Below are 21,894 nucleotides of genomic sequence, written 5' to 3'. Positions count from 1 at the left end.
GAGTAGATTCAGACCCTACAGCTGGCCCCTAACCCCATCTGTCTTACACTGCCCTCTAGTGGCCAGCAAGACTCACCACAAACTGCAGAGGAATCTTCTGTCAGAGAGAGAGAGAGAGACAGACACACATTCAGAGACAGACAGAGACAGACAGACACACACTCAGAGACAGACAGACACACAGACAGTGAGAGACAGACAGACACAGAGAGACAGACAGACAGACACACACTCAGAGACAGACAGAGAGAGAGACAGAGACACACAGTGAGAGACGGACAGACACACACTCAGAGACAGAGAGACACACGGACACACAGAGAGAGAGGGAGAGAGAGAGACAGACACACAGACAGACACACACTCAGACAGACAGAGAGACACACTGAAACCCCCCTCAGGACACATGACGTAACACGGCCCTCAGTAAAGAGCAGGTGAAGTAACCGAAGCAGGACCAAGAGGCAAACTTTATATAAAGAAAACAGCACATAATGAAATGAAAAATTTTATAACTGTTTTGTAACCGTTTACACCTCGGGACAAACATCAACATCATTGATTGAAGGGGACAGTGATTCAGTGGTTAAACAAAACGTGGGGAAGTGCTTTTACAAAATAACAATAGGTTCCTGTGCAGCTGGTCGTGGCCTGGTCCGAGAGAGACAGGGATCGCAGGACGTCCTCTGACCTCAGACACCCGGAGAGAACAGACGTCACCTGTGTTTAAACATCACCAAGGAACATGTAGTGGTTCTGAGGGGCAGCGATGGGACGTAGTGCTGTGATCGACAGACCATTAAAAACACTCAGCTGAAGGCAGAGGGTGTTATAAATGAATGAATGAATGGATGAACAGACGGCAGCTGAGCGCTCAGCATCTGAGAAACGAGAAAGAGTCCTCCCTCCGCTTTCATTTTCCTGAGAAAGAGGATGGAAAAAGGCAGCAGTCGGAGTTCACTTCCTCTTGCGGGAGCTCTTGTCCGTCTCCGGCTTCTTTTCCTCGGAGATTTCCTTCTTTCCTTTTCGACTCGGAGACCCTCGGCTCCTCTCGGGGGCTTTGCCTGCCGCTCTGGGTTTTCGGCTCCGGGGCTCAGAGGCGGCGGCGGCGGACTGGGTCCGAGAGAAGAGAGCTTTTAAAAGGAGGATGGACACCACAGTGGCAAACAGGGTCGAAAGCACCAGGGGTCCGGAGAGACCCCTCACAAAGCCCCGTAAGAGCCCTAAGGCCTGGGTGAGAGGAGCAGAAGGACTGGGCTGGACTGGGAATTTCACCTAGAAAAATAAAAACATGTAAACGCTCAATATCAAGTAACACAAATATTTAAAGTAAATAATACATAACGTCCCCTCAGCAACATCTCACACACACATTACAGCAGTTACCCAGAGGAAACCCACGCAGACACAGGGAGAACACACCACGCTCCTCACAGACAGTCACCCGGAGGAAACCCACGCAGACACAGGAAGAACACACCACGCTCCTCACAGACAGTCACCCGGAGGAAACCCACACAGACACAGGGATAACACACCACACTCCTCACAGACAGTCACCCGGAGGAAACCCACGCAGACACAGAGAGAACACACCACACTCCTCACAGACAGTCACCCGGAGGAAACCCACACAGACACAGGGATAACACACCACACTCCTCACAGACAGTCACCCGGAGGAAACCCACGCAGACACAGAGAGAACACACCACACTCCTCACAGTCACCCGGAGGAAACCCACGCAGACACAGGGAGAACACACCACGCTCCTCACAGACAGTCACCCGGAGGAAACCCACGCAGACACAGAGAGAACACACCACACTCCTCACAGACAGTCACCCGGAGGAAACCCACGCAGACACAGGGAGAACACACCACACTCCTCACAGACAGTCACCCGGAGGAAACCCACGCAGACACAGAGAGAACACACCACACTCCTCACAGACAGTCACCCGGAGGAAACCCACACAGACACAGGGAGAACACACCACACTCCTCACAGACAGTCACCCGGAGGAAACCCACACAGACACAGGGAGAACACACCACACTCCTCACAGACAGTCACCCGGAGGAAACCCACGCAGACACAGGGAGAACACACCACACTCCTCACAGACAGTCACCCGGAGGAAACCCACGCAGACACTGTACTGTTAATAATCCTTTAAATTAACTGCCTATTTGGTTTAGTACAATGGTTTTATACTATATTATGAACACATTATTATAATATAACACATTATTTTCAGTATTAATTGTTCAGTTATATATTTTCCTATTCATCTTTGCGAGATTTGATTGTAAATATATTTGTATATTTCTGTTTACTATTTAGATTTAACCTGATTAAATTAATTTTCATTTCCTTTAAACGGTCACATTCAGCCGCTCTGGAAAAGATTATTGGAAACGAGAGTCACCGTCAATGTTTTCAATGAGTGAAAATAAAGGTTGATTAATTGATTGATTGAAATCTCTCGTTCCTTCACAGGGTCATTTGTAATAATCTGAAGAGAGAGTCACAGCTGGATACGGCCCACAAACACATCAAAACCTGTCACAGTGTGTGTTTGTAATATTGTGACATTCTAATCGGTCACTCACTCTCACATACTCACTCTGATATAAGGACAGCTCCACAAGGGGGCGCTATTCAGTAATTAGCATCAAAGACACAGTGGGTGTGAGAAACTGACCGTGCCGTCTCAGGGGTCACTGCTTTAGAAGGTAGCGTTCTGACATTAAATGGAGGACACTTTATGCGCACCTGAGATTGAATGTGCTCGGGATCACACACACACACACACACACACACACACACACACACACACACACACACACACACACACACACACACACCAGTGAGTTTAGGACAACTCTGAGGTCCAGCACAAGCCCAGTTTACCTTCAGCCCGGCCTCACTCAGCAGTCCCTCAAGAGCAGGGTCTCCCAAGTGCACCACGGGAAAGAAGTCCTTCACGTACTGCCTCTCCCACCAGGCCTTCGGATGGGTCCTGCACCAACACAACACAGTTACAGAAGTATCTCACGAACCAGGCACTTACCACAGCTGGGGTCCTTAACCTGCTACACAGGGCGAGCTCCTTCTGGAGTGGCAAACATTTCCTGACGCTCACTTTAGCTCTTAATAAGCCTCTATAAGGGGAACTGTGTAAATCTGCTATTGTAGCTCTACCACAACCGTGACCTTTGTGTGGATCAGTGCACTGGTCACAAACTGACCACATCACACTGGTTTAATTGGGGCTACAACACAGTAAAAACCTCATATAAGACTCGTAGAAACCAATAATTCAGAGAAGAAAGAGAGAAACATCTACAGCCAATCAGAGACAAACTCCCGATTTAGGAACCGCCCGCTGATGACTCTTCCCACGGGGAGCTTCTAAACTATAACCGATACAGATTGATCCACACAAACCCTTCTGTGTTAATGGAGTATAGAGCACATGCAGCAGCGGAAACCAGCAGCGCCCCCTACAGCTTAGTTACACTGTGAGTTCTGTCTCACTTACAGCTGTTGTTTACTAACAGCTATAAAAGCAAATGTGGCATGACTAGAGCAGACATAGTCTTCATTACATGTTCTAGCCTCATTAAGGATTATAATCCTGTTCAGCAGCATCAGCTCCTGCCAGAGGCCACAAAGGCATTTGCCTGAGGCATGTCAGGGTGGTACCCTCCGGAACGCAGTGTTCAAGAAAGGTGTTCCTGAAATTAGGAACACTGTTCTACACGAGCTACTTATTAAAACAGTAATACATCATTTATAAAGACATTTATTAATGCCTGAGTAGACAAAAACAGGCAGGATACAAAATGCTGACAATGTGAAGCATGTAATTACTGCCATTCATAAATCACTCAAACATGGGGATCTTTGTTTGTACGCAAAGGTTTACATCGATTATCATTAGATACGAGTGGCTCTTCTCCACAGTGGAACACAGTTCTGTTTCTTAATGAAACGTCTGTGACCCGCTTTGGTCCAAACCCCACGAGCCCCACAGCAGTGTTCTCCCCCTGTGTAAACAGCCCCTGTTCAGAACGCCCGCTTTCAGCACCTGTTCCTTTAAATGATAATGAGCCGCTCGCTGTTCACCCCGACCCCGAGCGCACAGCAGTGAGGAGCGAGGAGCAGAAGCTCTGGTTTTTAGCCGTTTTCACTCTGTTCTCTTTCTTCTCCGTTTTTACTCAGTGCTCTTATTTCTCCGCGCTCGTTGTGTCTGTTTTGCTGAATTTAACCTCGTCTTTGCGCTCTCACACAAACACGGGTCCTGCGCTGTGATTGGACAGACTCAGACGAGGGGGCGGGGCAATCAGAGCGGCTCATTTTATCCCGTTGGCTTCAGACTCAGGCAGCGCACAGAAAACTGACTTGGGGTGGGGGGGTGTCTTGTTTCACAGTGTGTGTGTTGGTGGGCTCCTGATTCACAAAAATAACGTAAACATGCTCTAAACCAAGGATTTCTTCATAGTAAACGTGAAAATAAAAACCTTGTCTGGGTACAAAGCCTGTGTAACTCACCCGTCCTTGCTGCTGCGTGTAAAGTGGTAGTGGTAGACTCTGGCTCTGAGGAAAGCTGGTGGAGCCGCACTGAAGGGGTACTGGGCTTCATCCACCTGCAGCAGATTCACCACTAGAGCAGAGAGACACACAGCTCAGTAAACACAATCACAGCATTCAAGCCGAGTGAGTGCAGCAGGGTTTAGTTACAGAGCACTTTCTCCTACGTCAGAGGTGATGAATCCCCTGCAGTCGTGTTTGACATGTGACGGGGTTTGGATTCTTGTTAAACGTACACTGAACAAATAGCAGTGTCATGTCCTAAATAGTTCAAGCTCATTTGTGACGTGCGAGTCAAACCCTAGAATCACGCAGCTGTGGCTCAGGCTCAAAAGACTCTGCTCTCTACATACCACACTGTACAGGTCACAGATCTTTAGGTACAGAGTAGTACAGCTTTGGGTCAAATGTAAACGGCTTTCTATTTGAACTATAGCACAGTAACTGAGTGGAGAAACCTACTTCATGAGCCACACAGTGTATTACTGAGAGAGAAGGAAGCCATTTGAGATTAAGTGGAAAAATGAGTTGAAATATTTGCCTATAGTTCTACATCTGGCAGAAATAGTCTGTAAATCTTAATAAGATCCAAGCGAATTTACCGTTTAAAATGCTGCATATTTAAGTGCAAAGGGAATTTACTGTTTTTAAGATTATCATTAAATGCAGAAACAAAGGGCAAAAACAAATAAAGATTTGAGCACATTTCATTTCAAAAGTATGTAATTTTTTTAAACACTTAGACATTTTATGTAAATCTCAGGTGTGTTTCCTATTACAGCCGTGGACCCACAAGAAAAGATAGGAACAGAGAGTGGAGACATGAGAAATCCCCCCCCCAAAAAAAAACATGTAAAGAGAAATGAGAGGATCAAGTTAAATCTGTGAAAATTAGGGGATGAGGAAGAGAACAGAGTTAAAACTGAAAAAGTAGAGAACCAAGCTTCAAACATGAAAAACCAGAGCTTCTGCTCCTCGCTCCTCACTGCTGTGCGCTCGGGGTCGGGGTGAACAGCGAGCGGCTCATTATCATTTAAAGGAACAGGTGCTGAAAGCGGGCGTTCTGAACAGGGGCTGTTTACACAGGGGGAGAACACTGCTGTGGGGCTCGTGGGGTTTGGACCAAAGCAGGTCACAGACGTTTCATTAAGAACCAGAACTGTGTTCCACTGTGGAGACGAGGGGGAGTATGTCTCTATGGTTCATTTCGATTTGTTCATACAGCACTAAGACTCTAGGGGGTGATGTAGCTCGAGAAAACACGGCTTATTTTACAATATATGAATAATAAAGTTAATTTAGGTTTAAACCCCATGCTGAGGAAAGCTCCTGCTGAGCAAAAAACCCTAGCTGCTGTACCCACTGCTCAAATGATGCTCACCATCCGACTTGCCCTCCAGCAGACGCTGCACCAGGCCTGTAAACCAGGGGTTGTTTTCATGCTCCCCTCGAGCCGCCTCCCACAGCAGCCAGTCGAGCCGAGGCTGGTGAGGCCCAATGCACGGAGGAGGTTCACTCAGGTTGTCCGGCTTGTACATGAAGCTCAGCTCCTGAAAGGGGACAGGAAGACGGAGAGTGTGCGTGAGAACAAAGAGAACACAGTTTCCTTAAAGACACGGTACGTGACGTCACATCTGAGGCCTGTGGTGGTGAAAACGAAGATATACACACACACAACTATGCATACAAACCTACTGTACTGCAAAATACGGCAACACTAACAGATACAACATAAACTGGACATCCTCAAATGTTCAGACACTCATGGTGATAGACAACAGAGCTAACACAGTAAATGTCACAATAGCATCACCTAAGACAATCAAACTGATTGCTGATCCTGCATGGCCAGTTCACTACATAGAGCAAAGACAGAGCGGTCGGTTCACTAGAGAGAGTGAGGACAGAGTGGTCAGCTCAATAGAGAGTGAGGACAGAGCCGTCGGTTCACTAGAGAGCACGAGAGGGATGTGAGAGCGAGGACAGAGTGGTCAGTTCACTAGAGAGAGCGAGGACAGAGCGGTCAGTTCACTAGAGAGAGCAAGGACAGAGCGGTCAGTTCACTAGAGAGAGGGAGGACAGAGCGGTCAGTTCACTAGAGAGAGGGAGGACAGAGCGGTCAGTTCACTAGAGAGAGGGAGGACAGAGCGGTCAGTTCACTAGAGAGAGCAAGGACAGAGCAGTCGGTTCACTAGAGAGCACGAGAGGGATGTGAGAGCGAGGACAGAGTGGTCAGTTCACTAGAGAGAGCGAGGACAGAGCGGTCAGTTCACTAGAGAGAGCAAGGACAGAGCGGTCAGTTCACTAGAGAGAGTGAGGACAGAGCAGTCGGTTCACTAGAGAGAGCGAGGACAGAGCGGTCAGTTCAATAGAGACAGCGAGGACAGAGCAGTCAGTTCACTAGAGAGCACGAGAGGGATGTGAGAGTGAGGACAGAGCGGTCAGTTCACTAGAGAGAGCGAGGACAGAGCGGTCAGTTCACTAGAGAGAGCAAGGACAGAGCGGTCAGTTCACTAGAGAGAGCAAGGACAGAGCGGTCAGTTCACTAGAGAGAGTGAAGACAGAGCAGTCGGTTCACTAGAGAGAGCGAGGACAGAGCGGTCAGTTCAATAGAGACAGCGAGGACAGAGCGGTCGGGTCACTAGAGAGACCGAGGACAGAGCAACCGGTTCACCAGAGAGAGCGAGAGGGACGTGAGAGCGAGGACAGAACAGTCGGTTCACTAGAGAGAGGGGGGTTTCCTGGAATCAAATGAGAGTCCATGTTTCTGTGGTTAATGCCAGTGTAGATTTAATTGGACCTACCAGAGTGAGAGTTTCATCTCCGTTGGGAATAAATGACCGTCCAAAACCACTACAGATGAATGTAGTGACATAATCAGCTGGATGTAGCCCCACTGATCCTCATTAGCCTTTGTTTTGAGAGCCTCAGGTATCATTAGAGCTGTCTTCATGAATATTAAAGTCATGCCCACGCTAACTAGCATCTGACTTTAGGAGCACAGAACGATTACGAATGTTACTGCTGTACTACTGCGCATTAGGCTTTATTCAGGCAGTTTCTTTAACCCTCTGGAGTCTGAACCTTTCAGTGTGGCGTTGATGTAAAGCCTGAAACAGGCAGTAACCCTCTCATCGTTTATGATTTGATTTTTAAGCTGGTATGCGATGTGAGGGTCACGGTAAATGTCTGAGAAACGTAACACCACAGCGCACCGCCTCAACAGGACGTGCACTTTGATGACAGTCCCTTACTGTTACACCTGACAGACCCCGCACTGCCGTTAAACTCAGCTTCAGCAAGTGCTTCAGGAACAAGCTCACAGCGTCTGAACTGTACAAGAACACAGTTAAAAAAACACTTACCGTCCACGTTTTCTTATCCGCGCTCCCTTCGATGATGATCTCAGGTCGTCCAGCAGGAGGCACCATTCTGTGCTGAACACCATAGGCACTGACCAGCTGATACTTCTCCACAGCACTGTAAGTGGCTCTTACCTCAGGTAAAATTTTACTGCTGGACATACCCCCGAGAGCAGTGTACGGAACCTCAAGGTGAACAGAGACACACACCAAGGTTAGAGTCACTACAATCGGATCATCATCATTTTACAGGCTTATTAAACCACCAGTTGCACCAGGGTCATTTTACCCTCCTGCAAAGTTCCATAGTGCAGTTTCTGCAGTGCTGAGCCCAGAGTAGCGTCAACAGAGGCTCTATTCTCCGTTACTGCTCAGCGGAGCATCTCAATGATTCCACTGCTGTCATTTTAAGGTATAAATACTACCTAGTGTCCCTTTAATGCTGACAGGAAGGGATCAGAACACACAGGTCATGGCCGGCTGTGTAAAGGTTTGCTTGCTCTTGCTGAACTTGGGCAGACGTGGGCACCCATCAAAGGGTCGGTTGTCCTTCCTGGGATCAGTGTTGTTAGGTGCTGACCGCTGCACACGGGAAATACTGTCCTGTAGCTGATTACTGTTAGGATTTTTACTGCAGTGGTGTTTAGGACAACGCTGGTTTGAATAAGCCTTTATGTAAATTTGTCAGTTCACATGAAAAGCTTATGTAGGTGCAGTAAAAAGTCACTTAAATCTGTGCTAAAAATACCAACAAAGAAGGTTTGGGTTTCAGTTCATGGGGTGAGGACATGCCCACTCTCAAACCACTAGATGGCGCCACTGACTCACTTTTCAACACTTCTCCACTATGACGCGCTGTTCAGCAAAGACACTTCTGTCCTTTTTCTGCAAAAATATCCTACAAACTTTTCTTTAGTTAGAGACGAGGGAAACACAGCCGTCTGCCGCAGCAAACAGTCCTTTAGCACCAGCTGTGGAAACGGCAGAGGCTGCAGTTTCAGGACATTTCCAGGAGCCTCTCTGTTCGTGACACTGCCCCCTACCAAACTGGATGACCATTCTCCTTTGTCTGCTTATTTTTAAAAGGTTTTTAAAAGGTAAAACTAGATCAGATATCACACACACACACAACTGTCATCCACCTGTCCCGTGTCATTATATCCACTTCACAAGGTGAAATTGTTGTGAAAACACAGTCCTGAAACGTCTGTCTCCGGTTCTTCAGTTGTACCCTTTCGAAAACTAAAGCAGCAGGTTATCTTCCTATTCTTTTGTTTCTAAGCAGAATCAGAGGCGTAGAGACGAGAAAACGCTCTGTAAGATGGAAAAACTACACCTGGTGTTGGGTGGTTACTTACGAGACTGAGGGAGAAAACAGCCCCCGCTGCCGCAGTGAAGATGGCCCACTGAACCAGACCCAGGAGCTTGTTCAGAATCCCTCGAGCACAGACGCTCCTGCGGCAGAAGGGTTTGCATTCGTTTAGTGACCAAGAAACAACCAGGAGTAAATACTAGAGGAGTCAGACGACTCAAATCATTAGTCACATCATGTCTTGTGTCTGATCGTGAGTAATCACAGGTGAGGAGTTTGAGCCTGAAGTGGAGCTGTTCCTGTTGGAAACCAGAGAGGAACGCAACAGAAGGAGCTCCATCTTACTGTCAGTCACTCGGGAACAGTGCTCTCCACCTGCCTCATGTTTGTGGGAGCCACACATCTACAGGATATAGAGCTGTCCTCTTAGAGCTCAGCCGCTCAGAAACACCCTTCTGTGGACACTCCTGCACTGTCTCAATTTCACTGGAGCTTGGAGCACTGTGATTGAAGTGTCCGGCAATGTTTCGGCGTCTGTGAAGAGCACTGCTGAACGTGCCGCTCTGTAGAGACACGAGCGCTTTTCTGCTTTTGAGTTTTATGTAAAAATTCGGCTGATTCGGCAGGTTACAGCGCCCCCCAGAGGCCTGGACTGACACCACAACCACAGGCCCCACCCCCAATTCCTCACCTCTCCTCCACTCTAATCTACACACGCTCAAATCTGACTCTGGGGGGCGCTGGTGTGAGAACACTGTACACACGCAGCACTGAGCCAAAGTCAGAGACCACACAGCGTTTATTTACTGTCCTCTAAAGACGTTCAGAACACGCTCCACACTCATTTGTTGATACAGTGTTTTTGAAATAAAAAGCTCTGAAAAAAAGTCTTGTTATTAAAAGGTAAACCCCACTCAGATCTCGCCCTCGTTTCCATGCCGACCGCGATCACAGAGCCGATGTCATCTGGAGTTAATTTGCAAAAGTGCAGAGGACGTAAACACACCTTTTCACTTTTTTTTCTGCCAATATTTCTTTCTTGCACATAACATTTGGATAAAAACCCAGCTACAGCAGTGCCTTAGTTCTGCTTTTAAACTTCACAGTCTGGGGCACGCAAAACAGCACCAAACAAGGTGCAATGGCCCCGTTTAATTTAGCCTATCGTCTGGTTTAAGTCGGAACACATCAGATTAATGTAACTAACATCCAGAATAACAGAGAAACGACCACACGGCCAGCAGAGCCCTGCGGCACGGAGGAATAGGACGAAACCAGTCTACAACTATTCACAGATGAGTTAACAGCACCATTTTCTTTAGCGCTGTTAAACTTCACAAGTTGGAGAGCCCTAATGAAAATGTATCTTACTTGAGCAAAGCAGCTGCCACCTCCCAGGTCAGGGAAAGCACACCCACCCAGATGGTGGGGGTCTGGATCTGGCTCACGAAAGCATCCACATCCTTATGAGTGAAACCTGTCGGAAGAAAAGACAATGCGCCGTCAGTAAACGTATTCCTCAGATTCAGATCACACCTGCTGCAGATACAACACCCTCAGAGGAGAACCCTAACAGACCAGTTCTTTTATGTTAGCGAACAGATGCACGACCCAAGTTCAATTCTGCATCTCCGTGTTTATGAACTGCAACTCACCCCTTTTGGTGGACACCATCTGCTCCTGCCATTTGATCTCCAGATTGAAGAGCTTCACGGCACCCACCAAAATAAGGAGGTGGACAGCCAGGTTCACCAGGAAAGACAGACATGAGCCCAGAAACTGGCTCCAAGCTGAAAACAAGAGGGAGCAACATCTCATCTCAGATGGAAAGAAAAAAAAAAGTTCACTCATACATTTTGGAGAGAAAGAACAAACTCAGTAATTTATCTATGAAATCAGCACTAAACTTAAGGACAAAAACATACACACCCATCACCCCAAGATGATCTGAAACCACTGAGGATTCAGTTACAGCGCCCCCTGTCGAGGGGTTGAAATATACCAGGAAGTGGATGAATGGTCAGGTCTTGGAATTGATGTTGAAAGCAGGAAAACATGGATCTGAGCCACTGTGACAAGGTTATCCTCATTGTCATGGTTATAATGTTTTGGTCAAAGTGAATGGGGTGCTCCCAGTGTGCAGTGGTCAGTAGGAATGGGTGCTATCCACACTTTTTAGACTAGCATACCATCTCAAAAATATTAACACACTATACTGTATTACCATGGGGATCTGTGAGCACAGAGTCGAGTGGAGGGGTTTTCGGCGCTGTGCAGTTCAGCTCAGCACAGCCCGACAGTGCACACCGAAACGTGCTGACGATAAAAACTTGTTTCTGAGAGAGAGCAGATTTCAGTGACTGCTGCAAAATAAGTGAAACAATATGGTCCTACACTGTTTAAAAGACAGACACTTGTGGTTTAGCACACACCACAGCAGATGATTTTCCAGTGAAACTGAGGCTCAAATCACACACATTTAGACATAAAGCAGAGTGAAGGTTCTTCTGAGTGTTTTATCTGTTTTCAGCTTCATTCCTCTCTCTTTTAACTCTAAACGTTACTGTGTGTTTATCCCCCACCCATTTTCAGAGTGTGCCATTAGCAGCCAGTGAGCTCCCACAGCGCCCCCTCTCTTTGGCTCTCTTAAATGCGCATGAATAACTCCTGGCCTTGTACTTAAAAACACAGAACAATTTGACACCCCACACACCGCCCTCGTTTTGAAATACCGTCCGCATTTTTACCGTTCCATCGCCCAGCCCTAGTGGTCAGTACTGACCCAAAGTGGACAGAGGAAAGATGACTGGAGGCCTTCCTGGTCCTTCCTTGGACCTCTTTGGGTTTGTATGCACCCATGTCTCCTCAGTGCCTGATAGAACCGGCCCATCAACAGGGGCCACTGTGATCAGATCATGAAACAGAGTTCCTACAGAATCAAGCCCAGATTCCTCCAAGAACCAGATCTTACTCTTAGTCTTGTTCCTGTGCCAGATACAGTGGTCAACGTCCAGCAGGGAGAAGCTCAGGGTGATGGTCAGCAAGTGCACCAGGTTGAAACCACCCAGGACGATGAAGCACAGCTGGAGAAACACCTGGGGAGAACTAAATGCTTAGGTGCAGTTTTAAAACAGAATAAAGATTGCTATTGGTTTTGCACAGAAGCAGCAATTAGAGTTAACACATCCCCTGCCATTCCACACTGCATCACACACATCAACAAGCCACACACACACACACACACACACACGTAGTGAATGACTGACCTGGATATAAAAGGCACTGATCCTCAAACCACGAATGGGAGCGAAGAACATCAGCAAAGGAACAGAGATCTCAGCAGTCAGCACAAAAACCGCGCCCAGCTGCGACAGCCAATCAGGGAGCTGCTGGGCGTGCCAGGCCAGAGGGGTGGGGCTTACTTGAGTCACATAATGCCGACCCAGTGCTGTAAAAGTGATTAGTAAACAGTTTGTGGAGCATGAGAACTTCTTCACCTGGGCTCAGCGTGGACAGAGATAAAGCACAGAGAAAGAGAACGGCTGACTTCCACGTTATAAACGTATCCAGATCTGTACGTGACGGCATTTTACACACTTCCAAAATTCTCCCATCATTCTTTACATTTAAAAAAAGTGTTCTGACATTTCTGTGAGGATTTGATGGCATTAAGCCACATCAACCATAATGAGGTCCGGTGCTGGTGTTGGATTAGTTCTGGATCAGAACCGCAACCCACTCCAGAGGCAGAGGAGGATGCTCCTTAAAATTGGTTGATTTAAAAACTACAGGAAGCCTCTTGATAAACTTCCGGACATCTGGTGCAGCTCTAGAGGTCTCCAAATTACTGTGTGTGTGTGTGTGTGTGTGTGTGTGTGTAGATGGTCTCTTGAACCAGCGTTACAGCTGCAATCCTATTTGCATTTCAAGGACAAATCAAATCAATACATCACAGTTCTGTTTAATTTTTCTCGACCACTGAACACACACCTGTGAGGTCCCACCAGGAGGGGTCGCCACTGACCAGTTTACTCAATCCAGAGCAAAACACAAGTCTGAAGAGCAGCCAGCGGGTCAACCAGAATATCAGAGGGTCGTGGCTCCTGAAAGGGAAGAGTCTTCGCAGCAGGCCACAGGGGGCAATGAGGACGGCCAGGAACCCTGCCTCCAACAGCAGGTTGTCCCTACGATACAGGGATGAATTAATTAAATCTGCACTTTGACAGATTGTAGTCCACCTGTTGCTCTGCATACTTTGTCCACCCCCACCCCCTTCCCCCCTGTTCTTCAGCGCTCAGGACCCCCACAGAGCAGGTGTGATGTGGTGGTGGATCATTCTCAGCGCTGCAGTGACACTGACGTGGTGGTGGTGTGTTAGTGTGTGTTGTGCTGGTGTAGAGTGGATCAGACACAGCAGTGCTGCTGGAGTTTTTAAACCCCTCAGTGTCTGGACTGAGAACAGTCCACCGACCAAAAACATCCAGCCGACAGCGTCCTGTGTCACTGATGAAGGACTAGAGGACGAGCGACACACACTGTGCAGCGACAGATGAGCTACTGTCTCTGACTCTACATCTACAAGGTGGACCAACAAGGGAGGAGTGTCTCACAGAGTGGACAGAGAGTGGACACAGGGTTTCAACACTTAATGGTAGTGGCATTACTGTCACTGTACTGCAGCTGTGACCCAGTCAGATTGTATTAAACACTTTGGTTGGTGCTGGTCTGGGTCAGTTCTGGACAGAATTTCAACTCTGGGATGTTTAAGAATCAAAGCTGAACATTCTTCGGACCCAGAATGAGACGCTATAGGAGGGGTCTTTGGGCTGAGACTGTACTGGGTTCTGATTAAAGCTCTTTAGTGGATCAGGCTGGTGACTGTACGGTTCTGAGAGGATGAATCAACTGGGCTTTTAGCATAAAACTAGTCACAGCAGCCTGAGAAACGTGCAAGCACAGACAGGTATTTCCATGTCTGTCTGTCTGTCTGTCTCTCTCTCTCACACACACACACACACACACACACACACGTGTTACTGTTGATAATCTGCCTAGCAAACTGATTTGATAAACATGGTGAAGGCAGAAATACACTGGAGCCGCCCCAAACTCCTATGACCTCATTGTTTACACCATGTATACGACACAGTCCATGTACAAATGTGCATTGCACTCTCTCTGTCTCACACACGCACTCACACACACACCACTGTGAGGAAGTTACTGCCATATTAACTGGATTAGCTGTGCATTTTGTCTCAAAAAACTTTCCATGGACTTATTTCTTCTCCTTAATTAATGAATTACAGACTGGTCTCAGAGGCAGAAAGAATAGTCTCTGTCCAGGTCCCGACCGATGTCTATTTGCTGATACCTCGTCTCTATCCTGTATTTATCACATTATTTTCAATCACAATCAAGAAAAGCTCTTTAACAGGAATACAGCACTTACCATTCTGAATGAAGGAAGTCTCCCCCAACCTACAGGAACACACACACACACACACACACACACACACGTCAACAACAGCGAGGCAGCTACTGATCTTAACTAAGATAATCACACACTACACACCAAGCCCCCACCCCCTGAACTCAGTCGTGTCAATGCTTCATATTTTATTAAACACATCCACACGGTGTGACAGAGGAAACCTGGAATAAAACAACTGTGAGGACCCTTTAACTGAGAGTGAAAAAAAGAACGAGAGACCCACACAGAGAGAGAGAGAGAGAGAGAGAGAGAGAGAGAGAGAGTGTGGGTGTGTGTTATGGTGCTTTTTCACTGTATGGTCCCTACTCAACTCTCCTCCTCCACCAGGTGAATCAGGTCCTGGTTCTGGTTCTGGAAGCGGGTTCTTGTTTAGTGGCTGTTCTCTCGTGGTTCAGAGCGAGTCGAGTAGGGACTAAACCGTGGCGTGTAAACCTTGCAGAGCGCTGATCGTCCAGAGAGAGACGTCACTCTACGCCACGCAACGCAGACGACCAGCACCAACTCTCCATCTGTAAAATCTCCAGCTGCAGCAGAGATCACGTTTGTTTTTATCCGACTCACGACGGCAGCTCGTAAAATGACGCCGTGGTCTTTTGAAAAGGTTCAAACGCTGCCAAGTAGAGTCCGGTGGAGCAGGTTCCATACAGTGGAAAAGCTCAATTAGAGATACAAAAAAGAAAAAGAGAAAATGATAGAGACAAAGAGGTGAGCGGGGGAGAGTGGTGAAGAAATTCGTGGGAGTGACACAAAAAAAGAGGCAGACTGACAAAAAGAGTTAAAGAATGAGCAGAAGAGAGAGAGAGAGAGAGATACTCACAGTGTACAGAGAGAGGTAAAGAGCCCAGAGGCAGAGGTAGACGATGCTGTCTTGGAGAGCTCCCAGCAGAACGGCTCCCAGGCTCAGCAGCGCCCCCAGCAGGCAGATGATTTCCAAACTGTGGAGGGGACTGAGACCCAGGGCGGACCCCAGCCACAGGAGAGACGGTGACGTCTGCAACTGTTCCAGTAGAGGGCGCTGCACGCTGGGCACAAGGAGACGAACTGGCAGCACTCCGTCATCCCCATACAAACCTACACACACACACACACACACACACGAATGAATGAATTGAATAGGGTTGAATTGAAAAAGCGGTGCTCGGGGTCCTGGGTTTGATCTTCTCAAGTGTGTGAGAGTGACTGGGTGAGTGTGTGAAACTATCCACGAGTGAGAGACTGGGTGATGCTGTCGCCCCATTATTCCGTGTAGGCTCTGGACCAACCACGACCCAGATCAAGATGAAGTACTTACAGAAGATGAATGAATGAATGAATGGAAGCAGACAAACACAAGCATGTGGTCAGTGACAGAGCTTCAACACTTTATTAAATATGAACATTATTATGGTAAACTGTAAGAGGTTAGCTACAGGAACCTGGAAACTGGGTGCTCTCTCTCTCTCTGGATCTGTCTGTCTGTCTCTCTAACTCTCTCTGTGTGTGTGTCTCTCTCTCTCTCTCTCTCTGGATCTCTAACTCTCTGTGTGTGTGTCTCTCTCTCTCAGGTTAATCTATGAATGTATAAAGTCGACTACAAAAGAAGAAACTCTTCGTCCACATTTTTGACGGCAGTGGGGCTCCTTTTATGGCGTCCTTGTTCAGAAGCTTGGTAACGGTGCAGAAACACACTACAAATCGTGCCAAGACCAACGTGAGTCACTGTGATTTCATTCACGTCTCTCTCTCTCTCTCTCTCTCTGTGTGGCACAGGATCTCGCTTTGCCTTAAGCTACTCCACCCAAGCGAGAGGGAGGTGTAATCAGAGCGGAAGACTTTCAGCTCTCAGAAGAATGGAGCTGTGGCTGTGAAGCCTGCTCTATAAAGACAGAGGTCCGTAATCGTGAACGTCCACAGCAGCGTCATCTTAACTTTCACATTAATGTCTGCAAACCTGCTATGACCATTTACTGAGCACATCATGGATAATGTCTGTATTTAAGTGAATTAAAGGGAACATACTCTCCCTCGTCTCCACAGTGGAACACAGTTCTGTTTCTGAGTGAAGCGTCTGTGACCCGCTTTGGTCCAAACCCCATGAGCCCCACAGCAATGTTCTCCCCCTGTGTAAACAGCCCCTGTTCAGAACGCCCGCTTTCAGCACCTGTTCCTTTAAATGATAATGAGCCGCTCGCTGTTCACCCCGACCCCGAGCGCACAGCAGTGAGGAGCGAGGAGCAGAAGCTCTGGTTTTTAGCCGTTTTCACTCTGTTCTCTTTCTTCTCCGTTTTTACTCAGTGCTCTTATTTCGTTTGTTTTGCTGAGTTTAACCTCGTCTTTGCGCTCTCACATAAACACATCTCCAGCGCTGTGATTGGACAGGCTCAGACGAGGGGGCGGGGCAAATCTAAAGTGCACAAATGCAATTCTACGCAAAGAAAAGGAAAGAGATTAATCTTACGCCCACAGTTTTGCTGCAGGTGCAGCAGTGAATACGATGCAAAACACATTCACACGGATCAAAACACAAATGTGTAAAATTTGCACATTTGCAAATCAGCATGTGAATGTGTGCAATGACAGTCACACGTCTGTACAACAGTTTTTCAAAAATACACTGTCAAACTACACATTTTTACAGTCAAAGGTGCTGTAAAAGTGATCTGTGCTTCTCTAGAGACAGGGGTGGGCCCTCTTCAGAAATCAGCAAACCCCCTTTGACCAATCAGATGCCGTCTCCTTGTTTTACGACGTTTTACAAAAAGCCTTCTGCAGAAAACAAAGATGGAGGACCAAAAGTGTGTGTGAATATATTGGCTGTTGGATCTCTTTAAATGGGAAAATGAAAAACAGGAAATGGACTTTTATTTAACTTCTGATTGAAATCTGAAAACCTTATGTAAATAAAATCTGGAAACACACAGCTGAGACAACGGAGGCTCGTCAAATTACACCGTGGTCTTTAGGGAAAACCTACCAGGGACCAAACGGAGAGCAGAGTCCAGTGTAGTGTAAATACCCGTCCACACTCTGCCATAGGCTCAAGCCTCGGGACCCCAGTCCTGCCCTTTCCCTGACTACTCCTCTCACAGCGAGGTGTTTCAGACTGTTGTTTTCATTTTCCTCAACAGCCAACCGCCAGCGTGCCCAAAGCAAACCAACAGGAACGGCCACTTCGCCACTTTGCGACTGAGCGTCTCCAAATCTCGGTCACTGTGACATCCTCGTGCTCGCTGTTGACACAGCAGCCTCAGGCAACGGCAGCACACTTACACCAACCTCCGCACAGTTTACACGTCTCCAACACAGAGGAGGAACACGGGGACCTGCAACAGGCTTCGGTCTAGAGGCTGAACACTCAGCAGAGGGTACACCTTTAAATATCCAGCAGAGAGAGAGAGAGAGAGAGAGAGAGAGAGAGACACAGACAGAATGAGGGAGAGAGGACATTAGGACAGCTATGCAGATAGCTGAGAGAGTGAGAATAACTGAGGTAAAGAGTGAGAGAGTGTGTGAGAGACCGAGAATAAAAAGAGAATGAAAGAAATACAGAGGATGAGAGACAGAATGGGGGTGGGGGGTTATTTCGCTCCAAACTCAGCACCAACCAGCAACAACGACAACATCTGTTATGGTTGAGAAGCTGCAATGCTGCACAGCCAGTATGACCCTGCTGGGTGAGTCCTGGGTGAACCCTGGGGGAGCAGAGAAACCTACACCAGAGCAGCGTGGAACTTTCCTTTACATTGGGACCACGTCAGATTCAGCAGAAAAAAAAACTGACTGCATTGAAACGAGCAGCAGTGCGCTCTCCACAGACGATATGACCAGTGCTCACACATCTGGCAATCCGAGATAAAAACATGTGGCCTTGGGAAGTGATGACGGGTCATTTTAGGAGCTGCTGACTGCGCGTGTGTGGCACGGAGAAGAGACGCAGTGTGTGGGGAGCTGACGTTTCATATGAGATCTCCACGCTGAGAAAAAGGGAACAGGCTTTGATTCAGCTCCTCCACTACCGCTTTCAGTTCAGCAGACTAGTTTCACACAGGCTGCGTCCCAAATCACAACACACCACACTACTGTAGGGTACAGCTATAATAACGACTGCACCTCCAACTGTGGTCTACTCTTTAGCGTCCTCTGGGGGGTGGGCAGACTACTTTGACATGGGCTGTGTCCCAAAGCACACTACCGTAGGTTAAAGGAATGGCTGCACTTATAGTGGTGGTGTACTATTCAGCAGCCTTGAGGAAGGGGCAGGTATCCGGTGTTGTTTCTAACGGGAACAACCGGCTTTGGAAACCATGGCAACGGCGGTGGTAACGTTAAGCGGTGTTTACTCATGGTGTATCGGCGTGTTGTTGTTGTTTGGGACTGAACACAGCTCCGTCATCAGTTCAGACAGATCAGTAGAGTTTGTTCCTTCCTTGTTGCAGCGTCCAGCTCTCGCTGGATTCTTTCGTCGGCCACCGATCCAAGGAGCGTTTGAACCTCTTCAAAAGACCACGGCGTCATTTTACGAGCTGCCGTCGTGAGTCGGATAAAAACAAACGTGATCTCTGCTGCAGCTGGAGATTTTACAGATGGAGAGTTGGTGCTGGTCGTCTGCGTTGCGTGGCGTAGAGTGACGACTCTCTCTGGACGATCAGCGCTCTGCAAGGTTTACACGCCACGGTTTAGTCCCTACTCGACTCGCTCTGAACCACGAGAGAACAGCCACTAAACAAGAACCCGCTTCCAGAACCAGGACCCGATTCACCTGGTGGAGGAGCTGAAGAGTGAAACAGAGTAAAGTAGTGACAACGCAGTGTAAAAGGGACACAGGAGTAAAAATAAGAAAATGGATCGAAGTATATACTAGTGACTGCACTCTCAGTGGTGGTGTATTATTTGGAGGCTAAGTTGACACCTTGTCAGGTTCCTCAAGCCGTACCTGAGCAATGTTTGCTTTGGCGTGGAGCTTTACCATGCCAAAGGAGGCTACGGCCGCCATGAAAGACTAGACTGGGTCAGCAGTGCTTACGAGGTGGAACAGGTGAAATAACATCCCTATTAACGACAGGTCCCAATGTCTCCAGGCAGTGTGTGCTGCAGTAGCTCTTCTGTGGGATGGGACCAGATGGACTCCCTTCACTCCCTCCACCATCAGTGAGACTTGGGCCCAGTGCCCTGTCTGCGCTCGTCCTTCCTCTGACTCTTTAAGGTCTGTACTGACCACTGCACACCAGGGACACCCGACAGGACCGAGGTTGTGGACGCACTTTGACCAAATCCTTAAATCCCTCAGACCCTTACACTGACCACTTCTCCTGGTCCAACATTAACTTCACTCACTGCCAGATATAACCTCCCTGAAAAACCAGTGTAGTTTCAAGTTACGAATGAAGCTACTCAAGCTGCTCCCCAAGTGTCCAAATATTTCAGCTTCCAGCAGAGGTCTGGACAATAATTCAGTGTCAATATAAAATGTTTCAATAAGAATGATAGGATTTAAATATTTACAGTGTCTGTCACAGACTGACCGTCATTACAGGGCACCGCTGTCAGTTCACTGCACTCAATTTTAAAATTAGTTTACAATATTAATATCGACAAAACCAAGGGTGACACAGTGTCTCAGCAGGTAGTGTCTCTGTCACAGGGACCTGAAGGTTGTGGGTTCGAGTTCCGCTCCGGGTGACTGTCTGTGAGGAGTGTGGTGTGTTCTCCCTGTGTCTGCGTGGGTTTCCTCCGGGTGACTGTCTGTGAGGAGTGTGGTGTGTTCTCCCTGTGTCTGTGTGGGTTTCCTCCGGGTGACTGTCTGTGAGGAGTGTGGTGTGTTCTCCCTGTGTCTGTGTGGGTTTCCTCCGCGTGACTGTCTGTGAGGAGTGTGGTGTGTTCTCCCTGTGTCTGTGTGGGTTTCCTCCGGGTGACTGTCTGTGAGGAGTGTGGTGTGTTCTCCCTGTGTCTGTGTGGGTTTCCTCCGGGTGCTCCGGTTTCCTCCCACAGTCCAAAAACACACGTTGGTAGGTGGATAGGAGACTTAACTGTGTCCGTAGGTGTGAGTGTGTGTCACTCTGTGAAGGACTGGCGCCCCCTCCAGGGTGTGTTCCCGCCTTGCGCCCAATGATTCCTTGCTCCGGACCCCCGCGACCCTGAACTGAATAAGGGTTACAGATAATGAATGAATGGCAAAGCCAAGATGTTTTTGTTTGACGGTGATGTTATGCTGCGTTCAGGTCTTGGCACTTTTTCTATGGCATTGTAACTGTTCATATCGATATTGGGATTAAGAAAATTAGAACATTGAGAACAGGACTTGATGATTTAGTTACTTTTTTAAGTTAAATGCTGGGCTTTATATTGTCCCAGTGTCCCCACTGGACTAAAGCATTTTTGCTGTGGGGCTTGAGAGAGATCAACAGCGTTAAAGAGAGAGAGAGAGAGAAAGAGAGAAAGAGAGAGAGAGAGAGAAGAGAGAGAGAGAGAGAGAGAGAGAGAGAGAAAGAGAGAGAGAGAAAGAGACAGAGAGAGAGAAAGAGAGAGAGAGAGAGAGAGAGAGAGAGAAGAGAGAGAGAGAGAGAGAGAGACTGTTAACTTTGTAGCTCGACCGTAGCTACGAGCACCGCGCCCAAACTCCACCAAAGCAAGCACTCACACTCTCTCACTCACACACTTCCACTTCCTACCTGGGACTTGGATGTATAAAGATGTAAACGCGAAGAGATACACGACCGCCAAGCTCCACAAAAACATCCGCGTCGGGCTCCAGTATCCCCCCATGTCCTACACTACAGTCCGGAGGAGAATCACTGAGCGGGAGTCTGACTCTGAACTGAACTGGAAAAAAAGAGGCCAGCGGGAAGAGAGGGGAGTGGTTACTTCTGCACATGGAGCCCATTGCGTGCAGGCCCTCACCCGCACCCTGACCCACCCGCGCCCGCCAAAACGACAGCAGCCCGCCTACTGAGCTAGGAATCTCCGAGCCGACTCATTCACACACACTGGCATTCGATTCCGGAAAGATTCATTCAATTGAATCGATTCGCCGGTTTGATTCGGCGCAGCTGTCTCAAGCCCTTTCCGTGACGTGTTCAGGAGGGGGATCCCTTAAAGGAACACTAGGTAAGATTTGAGTTTTTGCTCCTGCGGCTCCCCCTAGTGTGA

General features: G+C 48.0%; 1 protein-coding gene across 1 annotated transcript; it reads right to left on the bottom strand.

The window, feature by feature from the left end:
- Window positions 1-495: 495 nt before the first annotated feature.
- On the bottom strand, window positions 496-21,654 carry lmf2b (lipase maturation factor 2b). The gene is made up of 14 exons (XM_066668392.1): window positions 21,417-21,654; window positions 15,587-15,840; window positions 14,728-14,756; window positions 13,266-13,459; window positions 12,542-12,723; window positions 12,247-12,370; window positions 10,931-11,065; window positions 10,647-10,752; window positions 9,322-9,418; window positions 7,967-8,149; window positions 5,983-6,151; window positions 4,563-4,674; window positions 2,919-3,027; window positions 496-1,275 (listed from the first exon to the last, which is right to left on the bottom strand). Exons 1-14 carry the CDS (start codon window positions 21,508-21,510, stop codon window positions 958-960), a joined length of 2,106 nt encoding a protein of 701 aa, XP_066524489.1. The 5' UTR covers window positions 21,511-21,654; the 3' UTR covers window positions 496-957.
- Window positions 21,655-21,894: the final 240 nt, after the last annotated feature.

This window comes from Hoplias malabaricus, chromosome 4 (genome assembly GCF_029633855.1).
Source record: "Hoplias malabaricus isolate fHopMal1 chromosome 4, fHopMal1.hap1, whole genome shotgun sequence".
NCBI lineage: Eukaryota > Metazoa > Chordata > Actinopteri > Characiformes > Erythrinidae > Hoplias > Hoplias malabaricus.
This window is presented reverse-complemented; position numbering and strand designations above follow the sequence as displayed.